This window comes from Salvelinus sp. IW2-2015, unplaced genomic scaffold (genome assembly GCF_002910315.2).
Source record: "Salvelinus sp. IW2-2015 unplaced genomic scaffold, ASM291031v2 Un_scaffold2431, whole genome shotgun sequence".
NCBI lineage: Eukaryota > Metazoa > Chordata > Actinopteri > Salmoniformes > Salmonidae > Salvelinus > Salvelinus sp. IW2-2015.
Window position 1 is genome coordinate 17,128 of NW_019943752.1, and position 26,230 is coordinate 43,357.

At 46.1% G+C, this 26,230-nt stretch overlaps 1 protein-coding gene across 1 annotated transcript in view; it reads left to right on the forward strand.

The window, feature by feature from the left end:
- Positions 1-24,822, forward strand: part of LOC112073940 (protein Shroom2) — a 37,005-nt gene extending 12,183 nt beyond the window's left edge. Inside the window, exons 3-4 of the mRNA XM_024141176.2 lie at positions 15,052-15,850; positions 24,096-24,822. Of these exons, the coding sequence (XP_023996944.2) occupies positions 15,052-15,850; positions 24,096-24,807 (1,511 nt within the window). The 3' untranslated portion in view covers positions 24,808-24,822. The remainder of the gene's footprint in view (positions 1-15,051; positions 15,851-24,095) is intronic.
- The last annotated feature ends 1,408 nt before the right edge of the window (positions 24,823-26,230 follow it).

Genomic DNA, 26,230 nt, shown 5'->3' on the forward strand with positions numbered 1-26,230 from the left:
GTGATGGCTATTGGGCTTCCTATCAAGCACTTGAGAGCTGTTTGTAGACAGACTGAATGGTTTTAATGTTGCTACAGCAAGCTTGGGCCCAACTAGTCAAGCAATATGTTAAGTGGGGGAGACTATCTCATAGATCTTGAAGTACAGTTTTGCTACCTCTGTAGTACAACAATTTCGGTATAAATCGGAAATTGGTCGGTTGGATTTGGTTATCCTGAATTACCGTTTTCACCTGCTTTTTACAAAGAGAGGTTGGAATCAAGTATGATGCAAGGTACTTAAAAATCAGATACACCTGGAGCTCTCCCCTGACACATAGACATCTGGCTTCAGAGCATCAGAATACCGCCTGGAGCTTCGTTCCCCTGGGACACACAGACATCTGGGCTCAGCTAGCATCGATTACCCGTGGAGCATTCTCCCCTGACACACAGAACATGGCTCAGTAGCCATCAGACCTACCCACCTGGGAGCTTCTCCCCTGACACTAGACATCTGGCTCAGTAGCATCCGATATCCACCTGGACGCTTTTCCCCTGACAAACAGCACATCTGGCTCAGTAACACTCAGATGACCACCGTGGAGCTTCTCCCCTGGACACAGAGCGACATCTGGCTCACAGTAGATCAGATCCAGCTGGAGGCTTCCTCCCCGACACCACAGACCATTCTGGCTCAGTAGCAGATCAGAATACATCTGGAGCTCTCTCCCCTGAACACAGCGACATCTGGCTCAAGTGCATCAGATACCAACCTGGAGCTTCCTACCCCTGACAAACAGACATCTGGCTCGTGTAGCGATGCAGACTCACCACCTGGAGCTTCCTCCCCTGACACAAGCGACATTCTGGCTCAGCTAGCCATCGAGATACCACCTGGACGCTTCTCTCGCCTGACAAACAGAGCAATCTGGCGCTCAGTAGACTCAGCATACAGCGGAGCTTCTCCCCTGACACACAGAATCTGGGCTCAGTAGGCATCAGTACCACTGGAGGCTTCTCCCCTGACAACACAGACATCTGGCTCATTGTAGCATCAGATACCACCTGAAGAGCTTCTCCCCTGACACATAGACATCTGGGCTCAGTCAGCATTCAGATACCACCTGGAGCTTCTACCGCGCTGACACATAGAATCTTGGCTCATAGCATCAATACCACCTGTGGAAGCTTCTCCCGCTGAACACATGACAATCTGGCCCAAGTAGCAGTCTGTTCCACTCTTTGTGAGAAATGAAACACGTGTTTTTTTCCAACATTGGAGATGCAAACACGAGTCACTGAGACCACTTTTGTAATGACCTATTACAGTAGTGAGTCATGAGCCACTCGTATGTAAAGCCCTGGACCATTACAGGTAGTGAAGTTACTTCTTGTAACCTGGACATTACAGTTATGAGTCATCTGAGCCAACTTTGGTAAACCTGGAGCCATCTACATAGTGAAGTCAGCTGACTGTCATTTCGTAACCTGGACCCATCAGTAGTGGTCACTTCGAGACGCACTTTGTAAACTGAGTCATTACAGTAGTGTAATCCACTGAGTCCACTTTGTAACTGGGACTCATTACTGGAGTACTGGTACTTTCCGCCATTACAGTGTAGTCACTGAGTCACTTCTGGTAACCTGTGACCATTTACAGTTAGTGAGTCACTGGATTCTAGACCTGCTTCAGTATAGTGATCTGGACATTCATTTCGTAAGTGAGCTACGCCTTAGAGACCATTACGAGTAGTAGTCACTGTCCTTAGTATGCCGTACTGGGTAGTGTAGGCCACTTTGTTAACCTGGACCATTACAGTAAGTGAGTCACTGAGTCACTATGTGAACCTGGACCATTACAGTAGATGAGTTTCTTTGTGCAGGCTTGTTTGTTTGCCTCTTTGCACATAATTCACTTATACTGCTATACATGTTGGAACTTCAGACCAGTACAGACAGAAGGCAGATCATTATGTACAGCTGAACAGTGAAGGACGGCCCCTAAGTATTGACCCTATCGGCGGCACGCCCACATTCATAGCTAAAACGAGTGGGCGAACAGTCCATTAGCTTCACGTCGGGACCACACTGAGTTCTGCCTTCAAGGTTTGATTTTCATCCATCTCAAGGCATCGGGGGACAAGTTGAACTTGGACAATTCTCTGTAGATGATAACTCTCTATGGTTAACAAGTATCACAAAGGGGGGGGGGCCACCTTTTTTTTCTTCCTTCGATAAGGTCCAGAAACACAGCCCCAACACGCCCCCCTTTGTCCATCTTGGAACTTCACATTTTCCAGAGAGAAAAGCAGTGGCCGTTCTGTCGGAGTGTTTCTGCTCTGAAGCCAAACTGCATGGAATGTATGGTGATAGGTGCTGTTGTTGAGGTGGGCAATCGAGTTGTTCTGACATCACTTTTCAAACCACCTTTGACACCACGAGTAGGAATGGTCTTTACCAGCTATCGAAATAGCTTGGCCAAGTCTAATAAAAAATAGCAGCCCACAAGCATTGGCAGATAGAATCAAGGGCAACTGGGACTCAGTGAGACCTTTAAAGTTCGGCTTGCAGTGACAACATTCATAAACCTGGAGCGGAAACCACGATTGCGTACCAGAAGAAGTACCTTATAGACGTGTCAAGAAAGCCAGTCAGTTGATTCCCATGACAACGTTTTTCCCAACACTTCTGATATAAACAGGCCGATAGAAATCAGGCCTATTAACATTAGTCGGCTGTAGTTCCCCCTTGAATTATAAAAGGACAACCACAACATGATTTGAGGTCTTAAAACATTAAGAAGGAAAGAGAATGCCACTCTATTTAACTTTTAACTAGCTTCACCTAGTTAATTGCACAATGCATCTCCAGGTGACTACCATCCTAGATGGACTGATTGAGAGAATGCCAAGAGTGGTGCTAAGCTGTCCAAGGCAAAGGATTTTGAAGACTTGTGAAGAATCTCAGAATATAAAATGATAATTTGGGGTTGTCTTCACACAGTCTCTTTTTATTAGGTTACTACATGATTCCATACTGTGTTACTTTCATCAGTATTTGATATCTTCACTATTATGTGGCTACAATGTACACTGTGGACAGGAGAGGTCTGATTCTATTCGAGGCATTCTTAGTCGATCACAAACGATTTCTATAGAAAAGTCCAACAATACAAGGCCTTGAACTTTATATCTTGGTGTTCGCTCTGTTGCTTCCGGCTATGGTGCAACTTGATTCAGAAAGCTCTTGTTGCGGGTACGGTGCCGCTTTGAATTCACGAAGCCTGTTTGCGCGGTTAGATGCACCTTGATATCAGAAGCCTTAATGACAGCAGGCTAGGATGACCAACTCCGGATTCACGCATAGATCCTTAGACTTGGCACGCCAAACACTTGGGTAGGTAGCCTTGATTCAAAGACGTCCCATGATTGACACGGGACGACACATCGCGTGCACGTTGAATCAGACAAAGCCCGCTCTCGGCACACGAGTAGGTGGCGACGGCTTTAGGACTGAGAAGGCCGCTAGAGATTAGGGCCGGACGTAAGGTAGCAGACTTGCCATTCCGAAGAAGCACCGTCTCAGTTCAGAACGACGGGTAGCGTCGCCTTGATTCCGAAGCCCCTGTGGCGTAGGTAGCGTTGATTCTTAGCAAATGCGCCATGACCAAACCAGTCTCTAGGCCGGTACAAGCGCTGCGCTATCAGGAAGCTCCATAGTTGTGCAAAAAACCGAAGAACCGGTAATGGCGAGTACGACCCGGGCACTATAGAGGTTCAGAAGCCTGGCGCCGGGACAGGTGCACGAGCGGTAAGATTCCACTATACTGTGCACCCGGTTTCCAAGACGGTCACATAGATACCCCACACCAAGAAGTGATTCGAAAATATGCAAACTCTTAAGAATAAAAGTTACCCGGCCGCTGACAACATCAGTCCGAAGCCGAGTCAAGTCCGAACGCAGCACAGCGACAAGCTAACATACGGGGGACGTGGACGAACTACCGCCGCTGCACTCACTCACTGATGTGGCCTAACCCGACTCCGGCCTTCGGAAAGAAGAATCAGAAATAACCAAAAAGAAGCAGCTCTCCTATTACTCAGCTAGACCACAAACACACTGGTCAACCCATAACTTTACTCTGCGGAAATCCACGAAACGCACGAAATAAATTCGAACATCCACCACTAGGGACTCATCAGCCGGTCTTGGAATCTCATGAACACTGACCCCGTAATATGTCCATATCCCCTCGCCTTGGCCTTCCTATCCGGACCACCAAAAAAGGAAAACCGTCAATCTGTTATCCCTTGTTGACGTCCATATCGATGAACCATAGTGCGAATACTGCCTGTACTCTCCGGTCAACTCTTCGCTAATTTCGCTAAATGGATCCGGGCTCTACCCTGCCAAGCCACTCCCGACTCTCAAGCGGCCCAACACCAAAAAGCAACGATCACCAATCCAAACTGGCTAATAAATAAACAAGAAACCACACGGTGGATGGTCAAACGAAGGCCTATATAGCCCCACCAATGAAATGCTCCACATACCAATTGATACAATGTAATAACTAAAAGGACAACCACGCGAAAATAGCCTAGTACACGCAACAACTATGCTCCCATTGATACCTGTATTACTTAGGCACTCCGTAGCACACAAACATCGATTACTTACCAGCACCGACACCCTACGCAACAATGGCGCGCAAATTCTTCTCTCAAATCATCTCCCAGTTTAACCACTAAGCTCATAATCCTATAAAAAGGTACACATAGATAACCCACTAACACAAAAAAAAAGCATCTCCTATCAACATAATTCCAAAGCACGCGAAGTAAAGCAAAAACGTGAGTCAAGGAGTTCCTCCGCGCTTGCTACCGAGCCAAAAACGATAGAAAAATCAACGTAACACCTATGAATGACGTCCAGAAAACAATCCAATATGAGCGCCTTTAACGTATTTAGAGGATCTCCGTCTTACGCCTTTTTAGCCAAGCAGTGACAGATGCAGACACCTTTTACTCTACACGCAGAAAGAAAAACCGAAAATGCACAAAATGACGACATCCAACACAGTCCCCTAAAAAGGCAAACCACAACAAACCACAAAAAACACAAGAGAATCACAACTGAAACTACGACGCACAAGCAAACACAAAACAACCCGAAAAAACAGACATTCCGCGAGGTACCAACATCTACAATAAATAAACTAAAGGCCCCCTATCAGCGAAACAGATAAAGATCTTTAAAGTCACTACCAACTACCGCTTCCCTCGAAGCAGTATACGAGGAATGCCTTATTGGCGAACCCTTTGCATTATCCATAGAACTACACTGACAATAGTGATTACAGAAAGACCTCTCAGCAGACCCCAGTATCTCCTATAGCCCACTGGACTTTACAGGGCCTTCTCAGGAGCAGCTTATTATTATACCCCTAGGACTCTCAGGCCTGTCAGGAAGTAGTATTTATACCCCTGGAGTCTAACACGGGCCTTCAGAGCGGAAGTACATTTTTTTTAATTAAACCCCCCCTTTGGGACTTTTTTCTTTTCATTAACAAGGGGGGGGGCATTTCAGAGAGATTTATACCCCTGGACTTACAGGGCCTTCAGAGAGCATTTATACCCCTGACTACAGGGCCTTCGAGAGTATTTATACCCCTGGACTTACAGGGCCTTCAGGAAGTTTATACCCTGGACTTACAGGCCTTCAGAGAGGCTATTTGTCATACCCTGGACTTACAGGGCCTTCAGAGAGTTTTATACCCTGGACTTACAGGGCCTTCAGAGAGTATTTATACCCTGGACCGTATACAGGGCTTCAGAGAGTATTATATCCCTGACTTACAGGGCCTTCAGAGAGCATTTATACCCCTGGACTTACGGCCTTCAGAGAGCATTTATACCCCTGGACTTACAGGGCCTTCAGAGAGTATTTTACCATGGACTACAGGGTCGAGAGTATTATACCCCTGCGACGTTAGCGCCTTCAGAGAGTAGTTTATAACCCTGGACTACAGGGCCTTCAGACAGTATTTATACCCCTGACTTACAGGGCATTCAGAGAGTATTATACCCCTGGAACTTACAGCGGCCTTCAGAGAGTATTTATACCCTGGACTCTACAGGGCCTTCAGAGAGTATTTTATACCCTGGACTTACAGGGCCTTCAGAGCAGTATTCTTATACCGCTGGACCTATCAGGGCATTCAGAGCAGTAGTATTATACCGCTGGACTTACAGGGCCTTCCAGAGAGTATTTATACCGTGGACTTAACAGGGCCTTCAGCAGACGATACATTTATACCCCTGGACTTACAGGGGCCTTCGGAGGAGAGTATTATACCCCTGGCTTACAGGGCCTTCAGAGAGTATTTATACCCCTGGACTTACAGGGCCTTCAGAGAGTATTTATACCCCTGGACGTACAGGGCCTTCAGAGAGTGTTCTTTCCCTTGATGAAAGATTTTTTTTATTTTTGTACTAAAAACTCCCTACTCCTTGCCGGTGACAAGCATACCCATAACATGATGCAGCCTCCACCATGCTTGAAAATATGAAGAGTGGTACTCAGTGATGTGTTGTGTTGGATTTGCCCCAAACATAACACTTTGTATGTAGGACGTAATGTAAAAATCTGTTTTACTTTAGTGTGCATGTTTTTTGAATATTTTTTATTCTGTACATCAGGGATCATCAACTAGATTCAGCTGCGGGCCGATTTCAATTTTGGAGCGGATGGTCAGGAGGCCAGAACATAATTACAAATAATTTGAAGACTGTAAATTTACCGCAAGAAGCCCAAACATATGTTTGACTGAATCATAATAATTTCAAACCTTGCATCCATTAAACTCTGTTTTAAAATCACCGTTGTCCTCATGGTGACATCCCGAAGCGGTTTCCTTCTTCTCCGGCAACTGAGTTAGGAAGGACGCCTGTATCTTTGGATGGTGTATCAATATACCCTGTCACTACAAAGTGTAATTAATAACTTCACCATGTTCAAAGGGATATTCATCTGCTTTTTAAATGTTTACACATCTACCAATCAGTGCCCCTCTTTGCGAGGCATTCGAAAACCTCCCTGGTCTTTGTAGTTTAATCTGTGCTTGAAATTCACTACTCGATTGAGTGTCCTAACAGATAATTGTATGTGTGGGGTACAGAGATGGGGTAGTCATTCAGAAATGATTGAACACTGAATGAGTCCATGCGACTTATGTGACTTGTTAAACACATGTTTCCTCCTGAACTTATTGAGGCTTGCTCTAACAAAGGGGTTGAAAACGAATTGACTGAAGACATTTCTGCTTTTATTTTTTTCGTAATAAAAAAAAAAAAAGTGACAAAAAATCCACTTTGACATTATGGGGTATTTTGTGTAGGCCAGTGACACATCTCAATGTAATCCATTTTAAATTCAGGCTGTAACAGCAAAGGGCAAGTACTTTCTGAAGGCCCTGTATGACCTCATCTTGTGAGGACAAGTTGACTGAGTGAGTAATATAGTAAACAAATATTCATCCAGGTTAACACAGACACACCCTCCGATGAGATCACAAAACTGAAAACCTTCAGTAATCTTGTTTAGTAACTGTAGAACCGACTGGATGTTTCACTAACGTACAAGAATCTAAATCCCGTCTGTCTGTCTGTTGCTGCAGGTGTGAGGGTTTTTTGTCTGTCTCTGTCTGTTGCTGCAGTGGTGAGGGTTTTTGTCTGTCTCTGTCTGTCTGTTGCTGCAGTGGTGAGGGTTTTTGTCTGTCTCTGTCTGTTGCTGCAGTGGTGAGGGTTTGTGTCTGTCTGTCTGTCTGTTGCTGCAGTGGTGAGGTTTTTGTCTGTCGTGTGTTGCTGCAGTGGTGAGGGTTTTTGTCCTGTCGTCTGGTCTGTTGCTGCAGTGGTGAGGGTGGTGTCTGTCTGTCTGGCTGGCTGGCGTCTGTCTTCACAGTGGTGAGGGGTTTGTCTGTCTGTCTGTTTGCTGGCAGTGGTGAGGGTGGTTGTCTGTTGTCTCTGTCTGGCTTGGCTGTCTGTTCTTCAACCAGTGGTGAGGGATTTGTCTGTGTCTGTCTGGCTGGCAGTCTGTCTTCAACAGTGACGGGTTTTGTCTGTCTGGCTGGCTGTCTGTCTTCAACATGGTGAGGGGTTTTGTCTGTCTGTCTGTCTGTTGCTGCAGCAGGTGAGGGTTTTGTCTGTCTGTTGCCTGCAGATGGTGAGGGTGGTTTGCTGTCTCTGTCTGTTGCTGCAGTGGTGAGGGTTGTAGTCTATGGTGAGGGTTGTATGTCTGATGGCAGAGGGTGGTGTTGTGTCTGACTCGGCTGAGGTGGTATGTCTCTAGGTTGTGCAGAGGGTTGTAGTCGATGGTGCAGAGGGTTTGTATTCTGTCTGTTGCTAGCAGTGGTGAGGGTTGTCTATGTCTGTTCTGTCTGTTGCCTGCGTGGTAGGGTGTTTGTTGTTCTGTCTGTTGCACAGTGGCGAGGGTTGTAGGTTGATGGCGAAGGGTTGTAGTCTGATGGCGAGGGTTCTAGTCTTGTGGCGAGGGTTCTAGTCTGATGGCGCAGGGTTCTGGCTTGAGATGGCGAGGGTTGTTTGGTCTATGGCCGAGGTTTGTCTAGTCTAGATGCGGAGGGTTCTATGCCTGATTGGCCGAGGTTCTAGGGTCTTATGGCGAGGGTTCTAGTCTGGTGGCGGAGGGTTTCTAGTCTTTTGTGGCGAGGGTTCTAGTCTGATTGGCGAAGGGTTCTAGTCTCGATGGCGAGGGGTTCTAGTCTGATGGCGAGGCGGTTCTAAGGCTGATGGCAGGCGTTCTAGTCTGAATGGATAGTGAGTTTACAACGTTATGTTTCTATCTTCCTCTCAAGAGCCACGTTCCCAGGAGGAAGTCAGCAGCAATTTCCCACATGGAAGAGCCAACCTGACCAACAGGACAACCCAACACCACTGCGACCTGAGCATCTGTCTCATTAATATCCCTGCAGTTACCACTTACATTGCTGTCTGGCGGAACGTTCTCTCATAGCAATCGCTCCAAGGAGATATTTTCAACCTGGAGTGTTAACAAGAGTTTTGTACTCTCGCCCGGTGAAACGGATGAGGTCTCTAGTTACTGAGGAGAGTGCTGTTACAGTGTACATCTCTGTTTCAAAAAATTGTGCTATTGGCACGTCTTTGTCTACTGATCTATGTCTCACCATGATAGACTCCCAATCGGTAATGTCTGCTGTAGGCTTTGCCAGTAGATAACCGCTCCCAAGGGTGTTTCTCTGTCAGACCAGTGGTTAAATCTGAATGTAGCATGGCTTGTCTAGCCCTGTCAGACCAGTGTATGTTAATGTTAGCATGGCTGTAACCCTGTCAGACCAGTGGTATGTAATTTCAGCAGTGGCTGTAGCCCTGTCAGACCCAGTGGTCGTAATGTAGCATGGCTGCTAACCTGTCAGACAGTGGTATGTTATGTAAGATGGCGTACCCTGTCAGACCATCGGTCAGTAATGTAGCATGGCTGTACTCCTGTCAGACCAGTGGTACCTGTAATGTAGCAATGGCTGTAGCCCCTGGTCAGACCAGTGGTAATGTAACGTAGCATGGCTGTAGACCCTGTCAGACCAGTGTACGAAGTAGCATGGCTGTAACACCATGTCAGACCAGTGTATCGTAATGTAGGCATGGCTGTTAACCCTGTCAGACCAGTGTATTAATGTAGCATGGGCTGTAAACCCTGTCAGAACCAGTGGTAAGGTAAATGGTAGCATGGCTGGTAACCCTGTCAGACCAGGGTATGTAATGTAGCTTGGCTGCTTAACGCCTGTCAGAGCCAGTGGTATGTTAATGTAGCAAGGGGCTGTAACCTGCCCTCAGACCAGCTGGTATGTAATGATGTTAGCATGGCAGAGACTGTCACCAGTGTAACGTTGATCGCATCGTCAGCACCTTCCAGGCCACGGTTTGGTATCTGGTATATAGTCAGTCTGAGCTGCTCAGTTAACCCGGTAAGTGATGCTGAGTCCGCAGACCAGTGGTACGTAAGAGTGTAACTTAGACCCAGTGTGGACGATGTGGTAGTAAACTTACCATGTCAGACCAGTGGTATCGTAATGTAGGCATGGCTGTACAGCCCTGTCAGAACCATGGGTACATGTTAAATTGATAGCATGCTGTAAGCTCCAGGAGCCAGCTGGTAATCGTTCTAATGTAGCCAGAGCCTGTAGACCCTCAGACCAGTGGTATCGTAATGTAGCATGGCACCTGTCACACACCTAGTGTGCATGTCTAACCGTCGACCAGTGGTATGCTAAGTTAAGGCTGGCATGTAACCCTGTCAGACAGTGGTATGAATTAATGGGTAGCATGGCTGTAACCTGTCAGACCAGTGGTATGTAATGTGAGCCAATGGCGTAACCCTGTCAGACCAGTGGTACGTAATGTAAGCATGGCTTTAACCCTGCAGACCCACAGTGTACGTAGTGTAGATGGCTGTAACCCTGGTCCAGACCAGTGTGAATGACGTAATGTAGCAGGCTGTAACCCTGTGCAGACCCAGTGGTATGTTAATGTCATGGCTGTAACCCTGTCAGACCCAGTGGTATGTAATGTAGCATGGCTGAACCCCTGTCAGACAGTGGTACGTAATGTAGCATGGCTGTAACCCTGTCCAGACCCAGTGGATTCACGAAGTGTAGCATGGCCGTAACCCGGTCAGACCAGTGTATGTTAAGTAGCATGGCTGTACCCCTGTCAGACCAGGTGGACGTAATGTAGCATGGCTGTAACCTTTCAGACCCAGTTGGTAGGTTAATGTAGCATGGCTGTAACCCTGTCAGACCATGGTACGTAATGTAGCATGGCAGTGCTAAAACCCTGTCAGACCAGTGGTATGTAATGTAGCATGGCTGTAACCCTGTCAGACCCATGGTATGTAATGTAGCATGGCTGTAACCCTGTCAGACCAGTTATCTAATGTAGCATGGCTGTAACCCTGTCATGACCAGTGGTATGTAATGTAGCATGGCTGTAACCCTGTCAGACCAGTGGCTATGTAAACTGTAGCATGGCTGTTATACCCTGTCAGACCAGTGTATGTAATGTAGCACGGCTGTAACCCCTGTCAGGCCAGTGGTATGAATGTAGCATGGCTGTAGCCTGTCAGACAGTGGTACGTAATGTAGCATGCTGTAACCCTGTCAGACCAGTGGCTACGTAAGTAGCATGGCTTATACCCTGTCAGACCAGTGGTACGTAATCTAGCAATGGCTGTACCCTGTCAGACCAGTGGTATGTAATGTAGCATGGCTGTAGTCCTGTCAGACCAGTGGTACTGTAATGTAAGCACGGCTGTAACCCTGTCAGACCAGTGGTACGTAATGTAGCATGGCTGTAACCCTGTCAGACCAGTGGTATGTAATGTAGCATGGCTGTAACCCTGTCGACCAGTGGTATGTAAATGTAGCATGGCTGTAACCCTGTCAGACCATGGTATCGTAATGTAGCATGGCTGTAAACCTGTCAGACCAGTGGTACAATGTAGCATGGCTTTAACCCTGTCAGACCATGTACGTAATGTAGCATGCTTAACCCTGTCAGACCAGTGGTACGTATGTACATGGTGTAAACCCAGCTGTACAACACACATTCGCTCTCTGGCCGACCGGCTGCTCATATGTCGTCATCAGACCTTCTGCTCAAACCGAACCGGTCCGTCTGCTTCAGCAGGTGGTCATTAGCTCTCTACCAGACACCAAAATGGCCATTGTTCGGTTCAGCGGGAATCTGAAATATCATAAGCCAGTCGTGGTTTAAAAATCGTTATTAAACCAAAGTGAGATTATTAAGCAACACTGAACAAATGCTTGAGAGCACCAGCTGTTCCGGATGACTGTGTGACTACGCTCTCCGCAGCCCATGTGAGTAAGACCTTTAAACAGGTCAATATTCACAAGGCCGCGGGCCAGACGGATTCCAGGACGTGTACTCCGAGCATGCACGGACCAACTGGCAAGTGACTTCACTGACATTTTCAACCTCTCCCTGTCCGAGTCTGTAATACCAACATGTTTCAAGCAGACCACCATGATCCCGTGCCCAAGAACACTAAGGTAACTGCTTAAATACTACCAACCCGTAGCATCACGTCTGTAGCCATGAAATGCTTTGAAAAGACTGGTCATTGCTCACATCAACACCATTATCCTAGAAACCCTAGACCCACTCAATTGCATACCACACCAACAGATCCACAGATGATGCAATCTCTATTGCACTCCACACTGCCCTTTCCCCCTGGACAAAAGGAACACCTATGTGAGAATGCTATTCATTGACTACAGCTCAGCGTTCAACACCATAGTGCCCTCAAGGCTCATCACTAAGTTAAGGACCCTGGGACTAAACACCTCCCTCTGCAACTGGATCTGGACTACCTGACGGCCGCCCCCAGGTGGTAAGGATAGGCAACAACACATCCACCACGCTGATCCTCAACCTGGAGCTCCCCAGGGCGTGCGTGCTCAGCCCCTCCTGTTACTCCCTGTTCACTCATGACTGCACGACTCCAACACCGTCATTAAGTTTGCTGATGACACAACTGTGGTAGGCCTGATCACCGACAACGATGAGACAGCTATAGGGAGGAGGTCAGAGACCTGACCGTGTGGTGCAATGACAACAACCTCTCCCTCAACGTGATCAAGACAAAGGAGATGATTGTGGACTATAGGAAAAGAGGAGGCTGTAGTGGAAATGTTGAGAGCTTCAAGTTCCTTGGTGTCCACATCACCAACAAACTAACATGGTCCAAACACACCAAGACAGTCGTAAAGAGGGCACGACAAAAACGTTTCCCCCTCAAGAGACTGAAAGATTTGGCATGGGTCCTTTTACAGCTGCACCATCGAGAGCATCCTGACTGGTTGCATCACTGCCTGGTATGGCAACTGCTCGGCCTCCGACCGCAAGGCACTACAGAGGGTAGTGTGCGTACGGCCCAGTACATCACCGGGGCCAAGCTTCCGCCATCCAGGACCTCTATACCAGGCGGTGTCAGAGGAAGGCCCTAAAAATTGTCAGACTCCAGCCATCGTAGCATAGTCATCTCTGCTACTGCATGCAAGCTGTCCGGAGCGCCAAGTCTAGGTCCAAGAGGCTTCTAAACAGCTTCTACCCCAGTCATGAGACTCTGAACACCTAATCAAATGGCTACCCAGACTATTTGCACCCCCCCCCCCCCTTCTTCTACGCTGCTGCTACTCTCTGTTATTATCTATGTATGCATAGTCACTTTAATAACTCTACCTACATGTACATATTACCTCAATTACCTCGAACCTGGTCCCCTGCACATTGACTCTGTGACCGGACCCCTGTCTATTCCCGCTATTGTTATTTACTGTTGCTCTTCAATATTTGTTATCTTATTCTTTACTTTATAATAGGTATTTTCTTAACTGCATTGTGGTATTAAGGGCTTGTAAGTAAGCTACACCTGTTGTATTCAGCATTTCACTGTGAGGTCTACTACACCTGTTGTATTCAGCATTTGTGACAAAATTTGATTTTGGGTAGTGCAATGTACAGTACATTCGGAAAAGTATTTAGACCCCTTTACTTTTCCACATTTTGTTACGTTACAGACTTATTTTAAAATGGATTAAATAAAACTTTCCTCATTCATCTACACACAATAATTGGGGGAGAAGGGCCTTGGTCAGGGAGTGACAAGAACCTGATGGTCACTCTGACAGAGCTCCAGAGTTCCTCTCTGGAGACCTGAGTTCCTCTCTGGAGATGGTAGAACCTTCCAGAAGGACAATCATCCTGCAGCAATCAACAATCAGGCCTTTATGGTAGAGTAGCCAGACGGAAGCCACTCCTCAGTAAAAGGCACAATAGCCTGCTTGGAATTTGCCAAAAGGCACCTAAAGACTCTCAGACCATGAGAAACAAGATTCTCTGGTCTGATGAAACCAAGATTGAACTATTTGGCCTGAATGCCAAGCGTCACGTCTGGAGTAAACCTGGCACCATCCCTACGGTGAGCATGTGGTGGTGCAGCATCATTCTGTGGGATGTTTTTCAGGGACTAGGAAACTAGTCAGGATCGAGGGAAAGAGAACGGAGCAAAGTACAGAGAGACCTTGATGAAAACCTGCTCCAGAGTGCTCAGGACCTCAGACTGGGGCGAAGGTTCACCTTCCAACAGGACAATGACCTTAATCTCACAGCCAAGACAATGCCAGGAGTGGCTTCGGGACAAGTCTCTGAATGTCCTTGAGAGGCACAGCCAGATCCCGGACTTGAACCCGATCGAACATCTCTGGAGAGACCTGAAATAGCTGTGCAGCGACGTTCCCCATCCAACCTGACAGAGCTTGAGAGAATCTGCAGAGAATAATGGGAGAAACTCGCCAAATACAGGTTTGCCAAGCTGTTACTGAGTAAAGGGTCTGAATACTTATGTAAATGTGATTTATATAAATTTGCCAAAATGTTTTTACCTTTTTTTTGCTTTGTCATTATGGGGTATTGTGTGTAGATTGATGAGGGGGGAAACAATTGTCATACATTTTTTAGAATAAGGCTGTAACGTAAGAAAATGTTAAGTCAAGGGGTCTAAATGCTTTCAGAATGCACTGTGTGTATACTGTAATAGGCTACATATGGTTAACATGAAGTGTGACACATACTGATCTTCTCTTTATACTCTACATATGTAGAAGTGTTTTGGTTGTGAACGTCCTCAGAGAGCCTTTGGGAGCAGGGACTGCTGCTATATTATCCATCTCCCAGAGGTCTGTTATAGGCCTGACCCCCATTTCCTCCTCAGACATCACACAGGAGCATTTTGTCCCACAGCCTTGAGCCATCGGCTTTGACATCCAAGGGTTAAAGATCTGAAAGAACAAGAGTGATCTGGGCCCGAGTGGCGTAGGAGGATAATTTATTCTCCTCTGTGACGGGGCTGTGGGAACACAAACATGTCATCAGACTGGCAGCACACAGTTTGCAGGGAGGAGGAGTGTGTCCTGTCATGTCCTAGTTATTAGTTACAGTCATCATTACTTCAGTTAGCTGGTGTCAACATGACTTTCTCTGTTATGTGTATGTATACTGTGTGTGTGTTGTGTCATATGAACAGTGTTTGACTATGCTTTCTCCCAGGTTGTCTGACAGATGTCGTGTTGGAGAATTCAGAGGAAGAGTGAAGAGAGAGAAGGCTCTGGAACCTCTGGAGCTGAAAGACTTCCCAGAACCCCCTCCACCCGTGACCAACGAGGAGAGCCCTGACATCAGATCCACCGCTGCCCCCTACGACCCCCTCCCTGTAACTTCTGCCCCCTGCCCTGCCTACCACAGACCCACATCCATCTCTTACCAGCCCCTGGAAACTGACCTCCCTCCCCCAGATGAGTCCTACACCGAGCCCCAGACCTCAATGCCCCAGCTTTATACCCAGCTCCAGTCTGGTACCAGGAGGAAGGGTCCGATCCCCCCACCCAGACAAGACCATTCAAGACATTCACAGAACACCCACTCCCAGGAGTCTCTGTCTGGCTCTCAGGGCGGAGCTTCCGCCTCCCACGCCCCGGTCTCCTCCCACTTTGCCTCTGGTCCCACCCACTCCCCAAGGGGGGATTCTGAGCAGAGCAGAGGATTGGTGGAGAGGGAGCAGGAGGCGGTACSCCAGGTAGTGCCATCCAATCCCGGTTCAGCCCTTCCTGCCCTGCCCAGTATGGAGTGCTATCGTTCTCCCTCTCCTCAGTTTGCTCCTCCTCAGCTGACAGACAAGCCTCCTGTCTCTCTCCAGCAGCACCATGACAACCCTGTCTCTCTCTCTGTCTGTCTGCACTATGACCAAAACAACAGGTAAGATTAGACTTCACTCTCTGATCTAGTTGGAACTATGATAGATAGACATTGGAGTTATCTATTAACCTTCACTCTCTGATCTAGTTGGAACTATGATAGATAGACATTGGAGTTATCTATTACCTTCACTCTCTGATCTAGTTGGAACTATGATAGATAGACATTGGAGTTATCTATTAACCTTCACTCTCTGATCTAGTTGGAACTATGATAGATAGACATTGGAGTTATCTATTAACCTTCACTCTCTGATCTAGTTGGAACTATGATAGATAGACATTGGAGTTATCTATTAACCTTCACTCTCTGATCTAGTTGGAACTATGATAGATAGACATTGAGTTATCTATTAACCTTCACTCTCTGATCTAGTTGGAACTATGATAGATAGACATTGGTGTTATCGGGCTGCTTGTAACTGGTTTGAGAATTATTTAAAAGACAGAACAGGTGTGTACTTACTGACGCATTAAATCAGGGTTTTTAGACATAACAAAAGGTGTCCCACATGGTTAGATTCTTGGTCCAGTTGTTTTCACTAGTTATATAACAGCATCTGTACAAAACTGTACTTTCATCTGTACACAGATGCCACTGTTGTATATGCTACTCCCCTACGGCAGCTCTGTTGACGACACTGTTGTATGTCCTACTGCCCCTACGGCAGCTCTGTTGACGACACTTTGTATGTGCTACTCCGCCTACGGCAGCTCTGTTGACGACACTGTTGTATGTGCTACTGCCCCTACGGCAGCTCAGGCTCTGTTGACGACACTGTTGTATTGCTACTGCCCCTACGGCAGCTCAGGCTCTGTTGACGACAACGTTGTATGTCCTACTGCCCCTACGGCAGCTCAGGCTCTGTTGACGACACTGTTGTATGTGCTACTGCCCTACGGCAGCTCTGTTTGACGACACTGTTGTATGTTACTGCCTACGGCAAGCTCAGGCTCTGTTGACGACACTGTTGTATGTGCTACTGCCCCTACGCACCTCAGCTCTGTTGACGACACTGTTGTATGTGCTACTGCCCCTACGGCAGCTCAGGCTCTGTTGACGACACTGTTGTAGTGCACTGCCCCTACGGCACTCAGGCCTCTGTTGACGGACACTGTTGTATGTGCTACTGCCCTACGGCAGCTCTGTTGACGACACTGTTGTATGTCTACTGCCCCTACGGCAAGCTCAGCTCTGTTGACGACACTGTTGTATGTGCTACTGCCCCTACGGCAGCTCTGTTGACGACACTGTTGTATGTCCTACTGCCCCTACGGCACCTCAGGCTCTGTTGACGACACTGTTGTATGTGCTACTGCCCCTACGGCAGCTCAGGCTCTGTTGACGACACTGTTGTATGTGCTACTGCCCCTACGGCACCTCAGGCTCTGTTTGACGACACTGTTGTATGTCCTACTGCCCCTACGGCAGCTCAGGCTCTGTTGACGACACGTGTTGTATGTGCTACTGCCCCTACGGGCAGCCTGTTGACGACACTGTTGTATGCCTACTGCCCCTACGGCAGCTCAGGCTCGTTGACGACACTGTTGTATGTGCTACTGCCTTTATCATGAAGTTGGTTAGACCTCACCACTACATCCTTTATCATGAAGTTGGTTAGACCTCACCACTACATCCTTTATCATGAAGTTGGTTAGACCTCACCACTACATCCTTTATCATGAAGTTGGTTAGACCTCACCACTACATCCTTTATCATGAAGTTGGTTAGACTCACCACACATCCTTTATCATGAATTGGTACCTCACCATACATCCTTTATCATAAGTTGGTTACCTCACCACTACATCCTTTATCATGAAGTTGTTAGACCTCACCACTACATCCTTTATCATGAAGTTGGTTAGACCTCACCACTACATCCTTTATCATGAAGTTGGTTAGACCTCACCACGTACATCCTTTATATGAAGTTGGTTAGACCTCACACACTACATCCTTTATCATGAAGTTGGTTAGACCTCACCACTACATCCTTTATCATGAAGTTGGTTAGACCTCACCACTACATCTTTATCTGAGTTGTTAAGCCACCATCTTTATCATAAGTTGTTGGACCTCACCACTACATCCTTTATCATGAAGTTGGTTAGACCTCACCACTACATCCTTTATCATGAGTTGGTTAGACCTCACCACTACATCCTTTATCATGAAGTTGGTTAGACCTCACCACTACATCCTTTATCATGAAGTTGTTAGACCTCACCACTACATCCTTTATCATGAAGTTGGTTGGACCTCACCACTACACCTTTATCATGAAGTTGGGGACCTCACCACTACATCCTTATCATGAAGTTGGTTGACCTCACCACTACATCCTTTATCATGAAGTTGGTTGGACCTCACCACTACATCCTTTATCATACAGTTGGTTGGACCTCACCACTACATCCTTTATCATGAAGTTGGTTAGACCTCACCACTACATCCTTTATCATGAAGTTGTTGACCTCACCACTACATCCTTTACATGAAGTTGTTGACCTCACACTACATCCTTTATCATGAAGTTGGTAGACCTCACCACTACATCCTTTATCATGAAGTTGGTTAGGACCTCACCCACTACATCCTTATCATGAAGTTGGTTAGACCTCACCACTACATCCTTTATCATGAAGTTGGTTAGACCTCACCACTACATCCTTTATCATGAAGTTGGTTAGACCTCACCACTACATCCTTTATCATGAGTATGGTTAGACCTCACCACTACATCCTTTATCATGAAGTTGGTTAGACCTCACCACTACATCCTTATCACAAGTTGGTTGACCTCACCACACATCCTTTATCATGAAGTTGGTAGACCTCACCACTACATCCTTTATCATGAAGTTTGTTAGACCTCACCACTACATCCTTATCATGAAGTTGTTAACCTCACCACTACATCCTTTATCATTAATGGGTAGACCTCACCAACTACATCCTTTATCATGAAGTTGCCGTTAGACCTCACCACTACATCCTTACTCATGAAGTTGGTTGACCTCACCACTACATCCTTTATCATGAAGTTGGTTAGACCTCACCACTACATCCTATCATGAAGTTGGTTGGACCTCACCACTACATCCTTTATCATGAAGTTGGTTAGACCTCACCACTACATCCCTTATCATGAAGTTCGTTGGACCTCACCACTACATCCTTTATCATGAAGTTGGTTGACCTCACCACTACATCCTTTATTCATGAAGTTGGTTAGACCTCACCCACTACATCCTTTATCATGAAGTTGTTGACTCACCACTAACATCCTTTATCATGAAGTTGGTTAGGACCTCACCACTACAATCCTTTATCATGAAGTTGCGTTAGACCTCACCACTACATCCTTATCATGAAGTGGTTAACCTCACCACTAATCCTTTATCATGAAGTGGTTGACCTCACCACTACATCCTTATCATGAAGTTGCTAACCTCACCAACTACATCCTTTATCATGAAGTTGGTTGACCTCACCACACATCTTTATATGAAGTTGGTTGGACCTCACCACTACATCCTTTATCATGAAGTTGGTTAGACCTCACCACCACATCCTTTATCATACAGTTGGTTGACCACTCTATAAAACACGTAGGTCCACTTCCATTATTCCTTTTTTGTGCATAAAGCCTTACTCAATAAACTACCAATTTACTTAATATTATGTGAAATATAAAAAACTGGGATTATAAACTAGATCACAGGGTTGGTTAAATGGAGACACAGGGTGGGTTAAATTGATGGACACTCCACAGAGCTGGTTAATGATGGAGACTCCACCAGAGTTTTTTAATGATGGAGACTCCACGTGTGTCACAGAGGGAATATGGAGACCACGTGTATCCACAAATGTAATGATGGGAACTCCACGTGTCCACAGAGTTGGTAATGATGGAGACTCCACAGAGTTAATGGGGACATCCACGTGTGTTCCACAGGGTTGGTTAATGATGGAGACTCCACAGAGTTGGTTAATGATGGAGACTCCACGTGTATCCACAGAGTTGGTTAATGATGGGGACTCCACGTGTATCACAGGTTGGTTAATAATGGGGGACTCCACGTGTATCCACAGAGTTGCGTTAATGATGGAGCCCACAGAGTGGTTAATGATGGGGACTCCACGTGTGTCCACAAGGTTGGTTATGAATATGAGACTCCACAGAGTTGGTTAATGATGGAGACTCCACGTTATCCACAGAGTTGGTTAATGATGGGGACTCCACGTGTGTCCACAGAGTTGTTAATGATGGGAGACTACACGTGTATCACAGAGGGTTAATGATGGGGACTCCACGTGTGTCCACAGAGTTGGTTAACTATGGGGACTCCACGTGTATCCACAGAGTTTTTATAATAGGAGAACTCCACCAGAGTTGGTTAATGATGGCGGACGCCACTGTGTCCACAGGGTTGCGTTAATGATGGAGACCCACGTGTATCCACAGATTGGTTAATTCATGGGGACTCCACGTATCCACAGAGTGCTTAATCGCATGCGTGGACTCCCAAGTGTATCACCAGAGTTAGTTAATGATGGAGACTCACGTGTATCCACAGAGTTGGTTAATGATGGAAGACTCCACGTGTATCCACAAGTTGGTTAATGATGGAGACTCCACGTGATATCCACAGAGTTGGTTAATGATGGAGACTCCACGTGTATCACAGCAGTTGGCTAATGATGGAGAACTCCACGTTGTGTCCACAGAGATTGTTAAGAGGAGACTCCACGTGTGTCCACAGAGTTGTTAATGATGGAGACTCTACGTGTATCCACAGAGCTTTTATGATGAGATCCACTGTATCTACATAGTTGGTAATGATGGAGACTCCACGTGTGTCCACAGAGTTGTTAATGATGGAGACTCCACGTGTGTCCACAGAGTTGGTTAATGATGGAGACTCCACGTGTATCCACAGAGTTGGTTAATGATGGAGACTCCACGTGTATCCACAGAGTTGGGTAAATCTGCCTTTTCCTACCAGACCCTGTCATGTGCGGCAGCTAGCCTAGTGGGTTAGAGTGTTGTGCTATTACCTGAAAGGTTGCAAGTTCGAATCCCCGAGCTGACAAGGTACAAATCTGTGTGTTCTTGCCCCTGAACAAGGCAGTTAACCCACTGTTCCTAGGCTGTCATTGGAAATAAGAATTTGTTCTTAACCGACTTGCCTCGTTAAATAAAGGTAAAATAAATACAAATAAATGTGAATAATCTCCAAAGTAACGTTTCATTTGGAGTGTTGTTGTCTTCTGGGTCAGTTTAGAGAAAGGGATTTTATATTGATACATGTGTTTTGTTTGTTTTTTTGTGTATATAATATTTGCTATTTAATTTTGTGTTTTAAATTGTGTATAATAAAATCTATTAGAATTACTCTGATCTAGTTGGAACTATGAATAGATAGACAATAGAGTTATTATTTTTATCCACGTGGACTCCACGTGTATCCACAGGTTGTTAATGATGGGACTCCACGTGTATCCACAGGTGGTTATAAAATGGGGACTCCACGTGTATCCACAGAGTTGGTTAATGATGGAGACTCCACGTGTATCCACAGGGTTTGTTAATGATGGAGACTCCACGTGTATCCACAGAGTGGTTGAATGATGAGAGACTCCACGTGTATCCACAGAGTGGTTAATGATGGAGACTCCACGTGTATCCACAAAGTTTTAATGATTGAGACATCCACGTGATATCCACAGAGTTGGTTAATGATGGAGGACTCCACGTGTATCCACAGAGTTGGTTAATGGATGGAGACTCCACGTGTATCCACAGAGTTGGTTAATGATGGAACTCCACGTGTGCCACAGAGTTGGTTAATGAGGAGACTCCACGTGTTCCACAAGTGTGTTAATGATGGAACTCACGTGATCCACAGAGTTGGTTAATGATGAACTCCACGTGTATCTACATAGTTGGGTAATGATGGAACTCCACGTGTGTCCACAGAGTTGTAATGATGGAGACTCCACGGTGTCCACAGAGTTGGTTAATGATGGAGACTCCAACGGTATCCACAGAGTTGTTAAAGATGGAGACTCCACGTGTATCCACAGAGATTGGTAAATCTGCCTTTTCCTACCAGACCCTTGTCATGTGCGCGGCAGGGTACCTAGTGTTAGAGTGTTTGTTCTATTACCTGAAAGGTTGCAAGTTCGAATCCCGAGCTGACAAGTACAAATCTGTTGTGTCTGCCCCTGAACAAGGCAGTTAAACCCACTGTTTCCTAGGCTGTCATTGGAAATAAGAATTTGTTCTTTAACTGACTTGCCTCGTTAAATAAAGGTAAAATAAATACAAATAAAAGTGGATAAATCTCCAAGTAACTTTCATTTGGATGTGTGTTGTCTCTGGGTCAGTTTAGGAGAAAGATTTTTATATTGATACATGTGTTTTTGTTTGTTTTTTTGTATATAATATTTGCTATTTAATTTTGTGTTTTAAATTGTGTATAATAAATCTATTAGAAGTTACTCTGATCTAGTTGGAACTATGATAGATAGACATTAGAGTTATCTATTTTGTTATCCACGTGGACTCCACGTGATCCACAGGGTTGGTTAATGATGGGGACTCCACGTGTATCCACAGTTAAGTTAATGATATGGAACTTCCACGTGTATCCACAGAGTGTTTAAGATGATGAGACTCCACGTGTATCCACAGAGTTGGTTAATGATGGAACTCCACGTGTATCCACAGAGTTGGTTAATGATGGAGTACTCCACGTGTATCACAGAGTTGGTTAATGATGGAGACTCCACTGTGTATCCACAAGTTGCTTAATATGGAACTCCACGTGTATCCACAGATTGGTTAAATGATGGAGACTCCACGTGTGTCCACAGAGTTGGTTAATGATGGAGACTCCACGTGTATCCACAGAGTTGGTTAATGATGGAGACTCCACGTGTATCCACAGAGTTGGGTAAATCTGCCTTTTCCTACCAGACCCYTGTCATGTGCGGCAGGGTAGCCTAGTGGTTAGAGTGTTGTRCTATTACCTGAAAGGTTGCAAGTTCGAATCCCCGAGCTGAYAAGGTACAAATCTGTYGTTCTGCCCCTGAACRAGGCAGTTAACCCACTGTTCCTAGGCTGTCATTGGAAATAAGAATTTGTTCTTAACTGACTTGCCTCGTTAAATAAAGGTAAAATAAATACAAATAAATGTGGAATAATCTCCAAGTAACGTTTCATTTGGATGTGTTGTTGTCTCTGGGTCAGTTTAGGAGAAAGGGATTTTTATATTGATACATGTGTTTTGTTTGTTTTTTGTGTATATAATATTTGCTATTTAATTTTGTGTTTTAAATTGTGTATAATAAATCTATTAGAAGTTACTCTGATCTAGTTGGAACTATGATAGATAGACATTAGAGTTATCTATTTTGTTATCCATTGTAGCTGTAGGAGTCTGTAGTGACTGGTCTGCTCCTCTTCTCCTCAGCAGTCGGTAGTAGTCTGTAGTAGTCTGTAGTAGTCTGTAGTAGTCGGTAGTAGTCTGTAGTGACTGGTCTGCTCCTCTTCTCAGTAGTCGGTAGTAGTCTTTAGTGTCTGGTCTGCTCCTCTTCTCCTCAGCAGTCTGTAGTAGTCTGTAGTAGTCGGTAGTAGTCTGTAGTAGTCTGTAGTGACTGGTCTGCTCCTCTTCTCAGTAGTCGGTAGTAGTCTTTAGTATCTGGTCTGCTCCTCTTCTCAGTAGTCGGTAGTAGTCTTTAGTGTCTGGTCTGCTCCTCTTCTCCTCAGTCTCTCTGTACAAAGGCTCTTATTGATTGTCTCCATCCAGCAGCATTACCATGTGAATAACTCTTCCAACGCAGTAGCAGAATAGTTCAACAGGCCAGATCTGATGCCTTTCCAGAGCAGACCGACGTGACCTGTTACAGAGGCCGTTTGTTGCAGCTCTGAGTTGAAACATAATTGATATCATCTGTAGAGAAGAGAGCTCTGTGGCGTACCGGACATTCCAGCCTTGCTGGGTTAGGGGTGAGGGGAGGAGCACCAGAGCGCCTCAGCGTTGCCAGGATGTTGGGCACAGAGTCATGTGACAATCAGCCACTGGATGGTAGAATGACTGTAGTTCAGCTCCTCTCTGAGGAACATTTGTTCTAACAGCTTTTGGACTTTTTGGGGCATCCTGTTCCACGGTCTGAGTGTTCTCTCTGGGTTCTCCCCCCCCTTCTCCATCTGTGTGTCTGTGATGATTCTAGGATGGAGAATGTGATGGAGCCAACCAGTGTGAGGAAGGTTCCTATAAAGATTGTTCACTCAGAGAGCGAGAAGGAGAAGGAGAGTCGACAGTACCTGCTGCGTCACAGTCACTCCACAGTGGAAGAAGCCCAGGGGCCCGGYCTGGTCCCCCTCAGCAGCCTGGGGACCTCAGGGGCCCCGGAACAGTCCTACTCTCTGTTCTGTGCCTACAGCCGGCAGAGGGACCAGGGGCCAGAGATAGAGAAGACACTGGCTCCACCCAGCTATCCAGCCCCAGAACTGCCTACATCCCCACCCCTTTACCAAACCCCAACCCATGAGATGGACCTGGAGCAACACAGAGACACACACATGGGTCCTCTCAGGGTCCACAACAGCCAAATGGCAGTCCTGGCCACATCCCCACCCAGCCGGCAGACCACCTCGGACCCAGACCCCCCCAGCGGTAACTGTGTGTTCCCTCCCGTCCCTCTCCCCCACTCTGAGGAGGATGTGAAGAGAGAGCAGCTGGCCAGAGACATCATGAATAAGGACCGGTCCCTAGCTGACATCTTGGACAAGAGCTGGAGGAGGACCACCATGGACCTGATGGAGGGACTCTTTCCCCAGGGAGAAGTGCTGCTGGAGGGGAAGGAGAGGAGGAATGTGTCCCCCAAACACTCCTCACCACGGTCTTCAGAGGACAGGTCAGTTACTGCTCTTAACACCTAACCCTACTCCTTACCCTACCCCTTACCTAACCATACCCCTTACCTAACCCTTACCTAACCATACCCCTTACCTAACCCTTACCTAACCGTTAAACTATTCCTTCTCATAGTGGGAGCTGGATTATAATATCAAATTAAAACGACCCCCCAGGAGAGAGATGGGAAGACTATTATAATTCGCAGGGCTCCGCACTACTGAGGAGACTATTCTAGATGCAGCTCCCCTATGGTGAGTGGACGAAGCTATTTATTCACGCTCCCACTATGAGGAGGAAGACTATGTTTTAATCAGCTCGCCACTCTGAGAGGAAGACTAGTTATAAATCCCAGCTCCCACTTATGAACAGAAGGAAGACTATTATATCCAGCTCCCTATGAGGAGGAAGGACGTATTATAATCCAGGCTTCCCACTTGATGGGATGTGGGAGGAAGGCTATTATAAGTCCCAGCTCCCACTTATGAGATCGGAAGACGTATTATGAAATGCCAGCTCCCCTAGTAAAGATTAGTGAAATAATGAAGTTGTTTGAGGGTGTGGTAATTGGGGATGTTGAATGTGGTCTGTTGTAATATGATATTGGCTGTATTAGAGTGACAGACGTGAAGACTCTTATTACAGCTCCGCACTATGAGGAGGAAGACTATTATTAATCCAGCTCCCACTATGAGACGGAAGACTATTTATAATCCAGCTCCCATTGATGAGAGGCGGAAGCCTATTATAATACAGCTCCACTATGAGAGGAAGACTATTATAGATCTTCAGCTCGCCACTATGGAGGAGGAAGACTATTATTAATGCCAGCTTCCCACTATGAATGGAGGAAGACTATTATAATCCAGCCTCCCACTTTGAGGTAGGAAGACTATTTTATAGATCTGCACTTGCTCACTATGAAGCGAGGAAGACTATTATAATCCAGCTCCCAGCTGAGACGGAAGACTATTATAATATCAGCTCCCCACTATGAGAAGGAAGACTATTTTATAATCCGAGCTCCACTATGAGGAAGGAAGACTATTATATTATCCACTCGCCGACTATGAGACTGGAAGACTATTTAATAATCGCCAGCTCCACTATGAGAAGGAAGACTATTATATATCCAGCTCCCACTATGAGAGAGGAAGACTATTATAATCCCCTCCCCACTATGAGAAGACTATTATAATCCAGCTTCCCACTTATGAGAAGTGGAAGACTATTGATAATCCTAGCTCCCAGCTATGAGACGGAAGACTATTATAAGTCTCAGCTCCCACTATGAGACGGAAGTCTATTATAGATCCAGGCTCCACTATGGAAGAAGGAAGATATTTATAGGATGCCAGCTCCCACTATGAGATAGGAAGATCTATTATTAATACAGCTGCATCTATGGAGGTAGGAAGACTATTTATAATCCTGCTCCCCAACTTTATG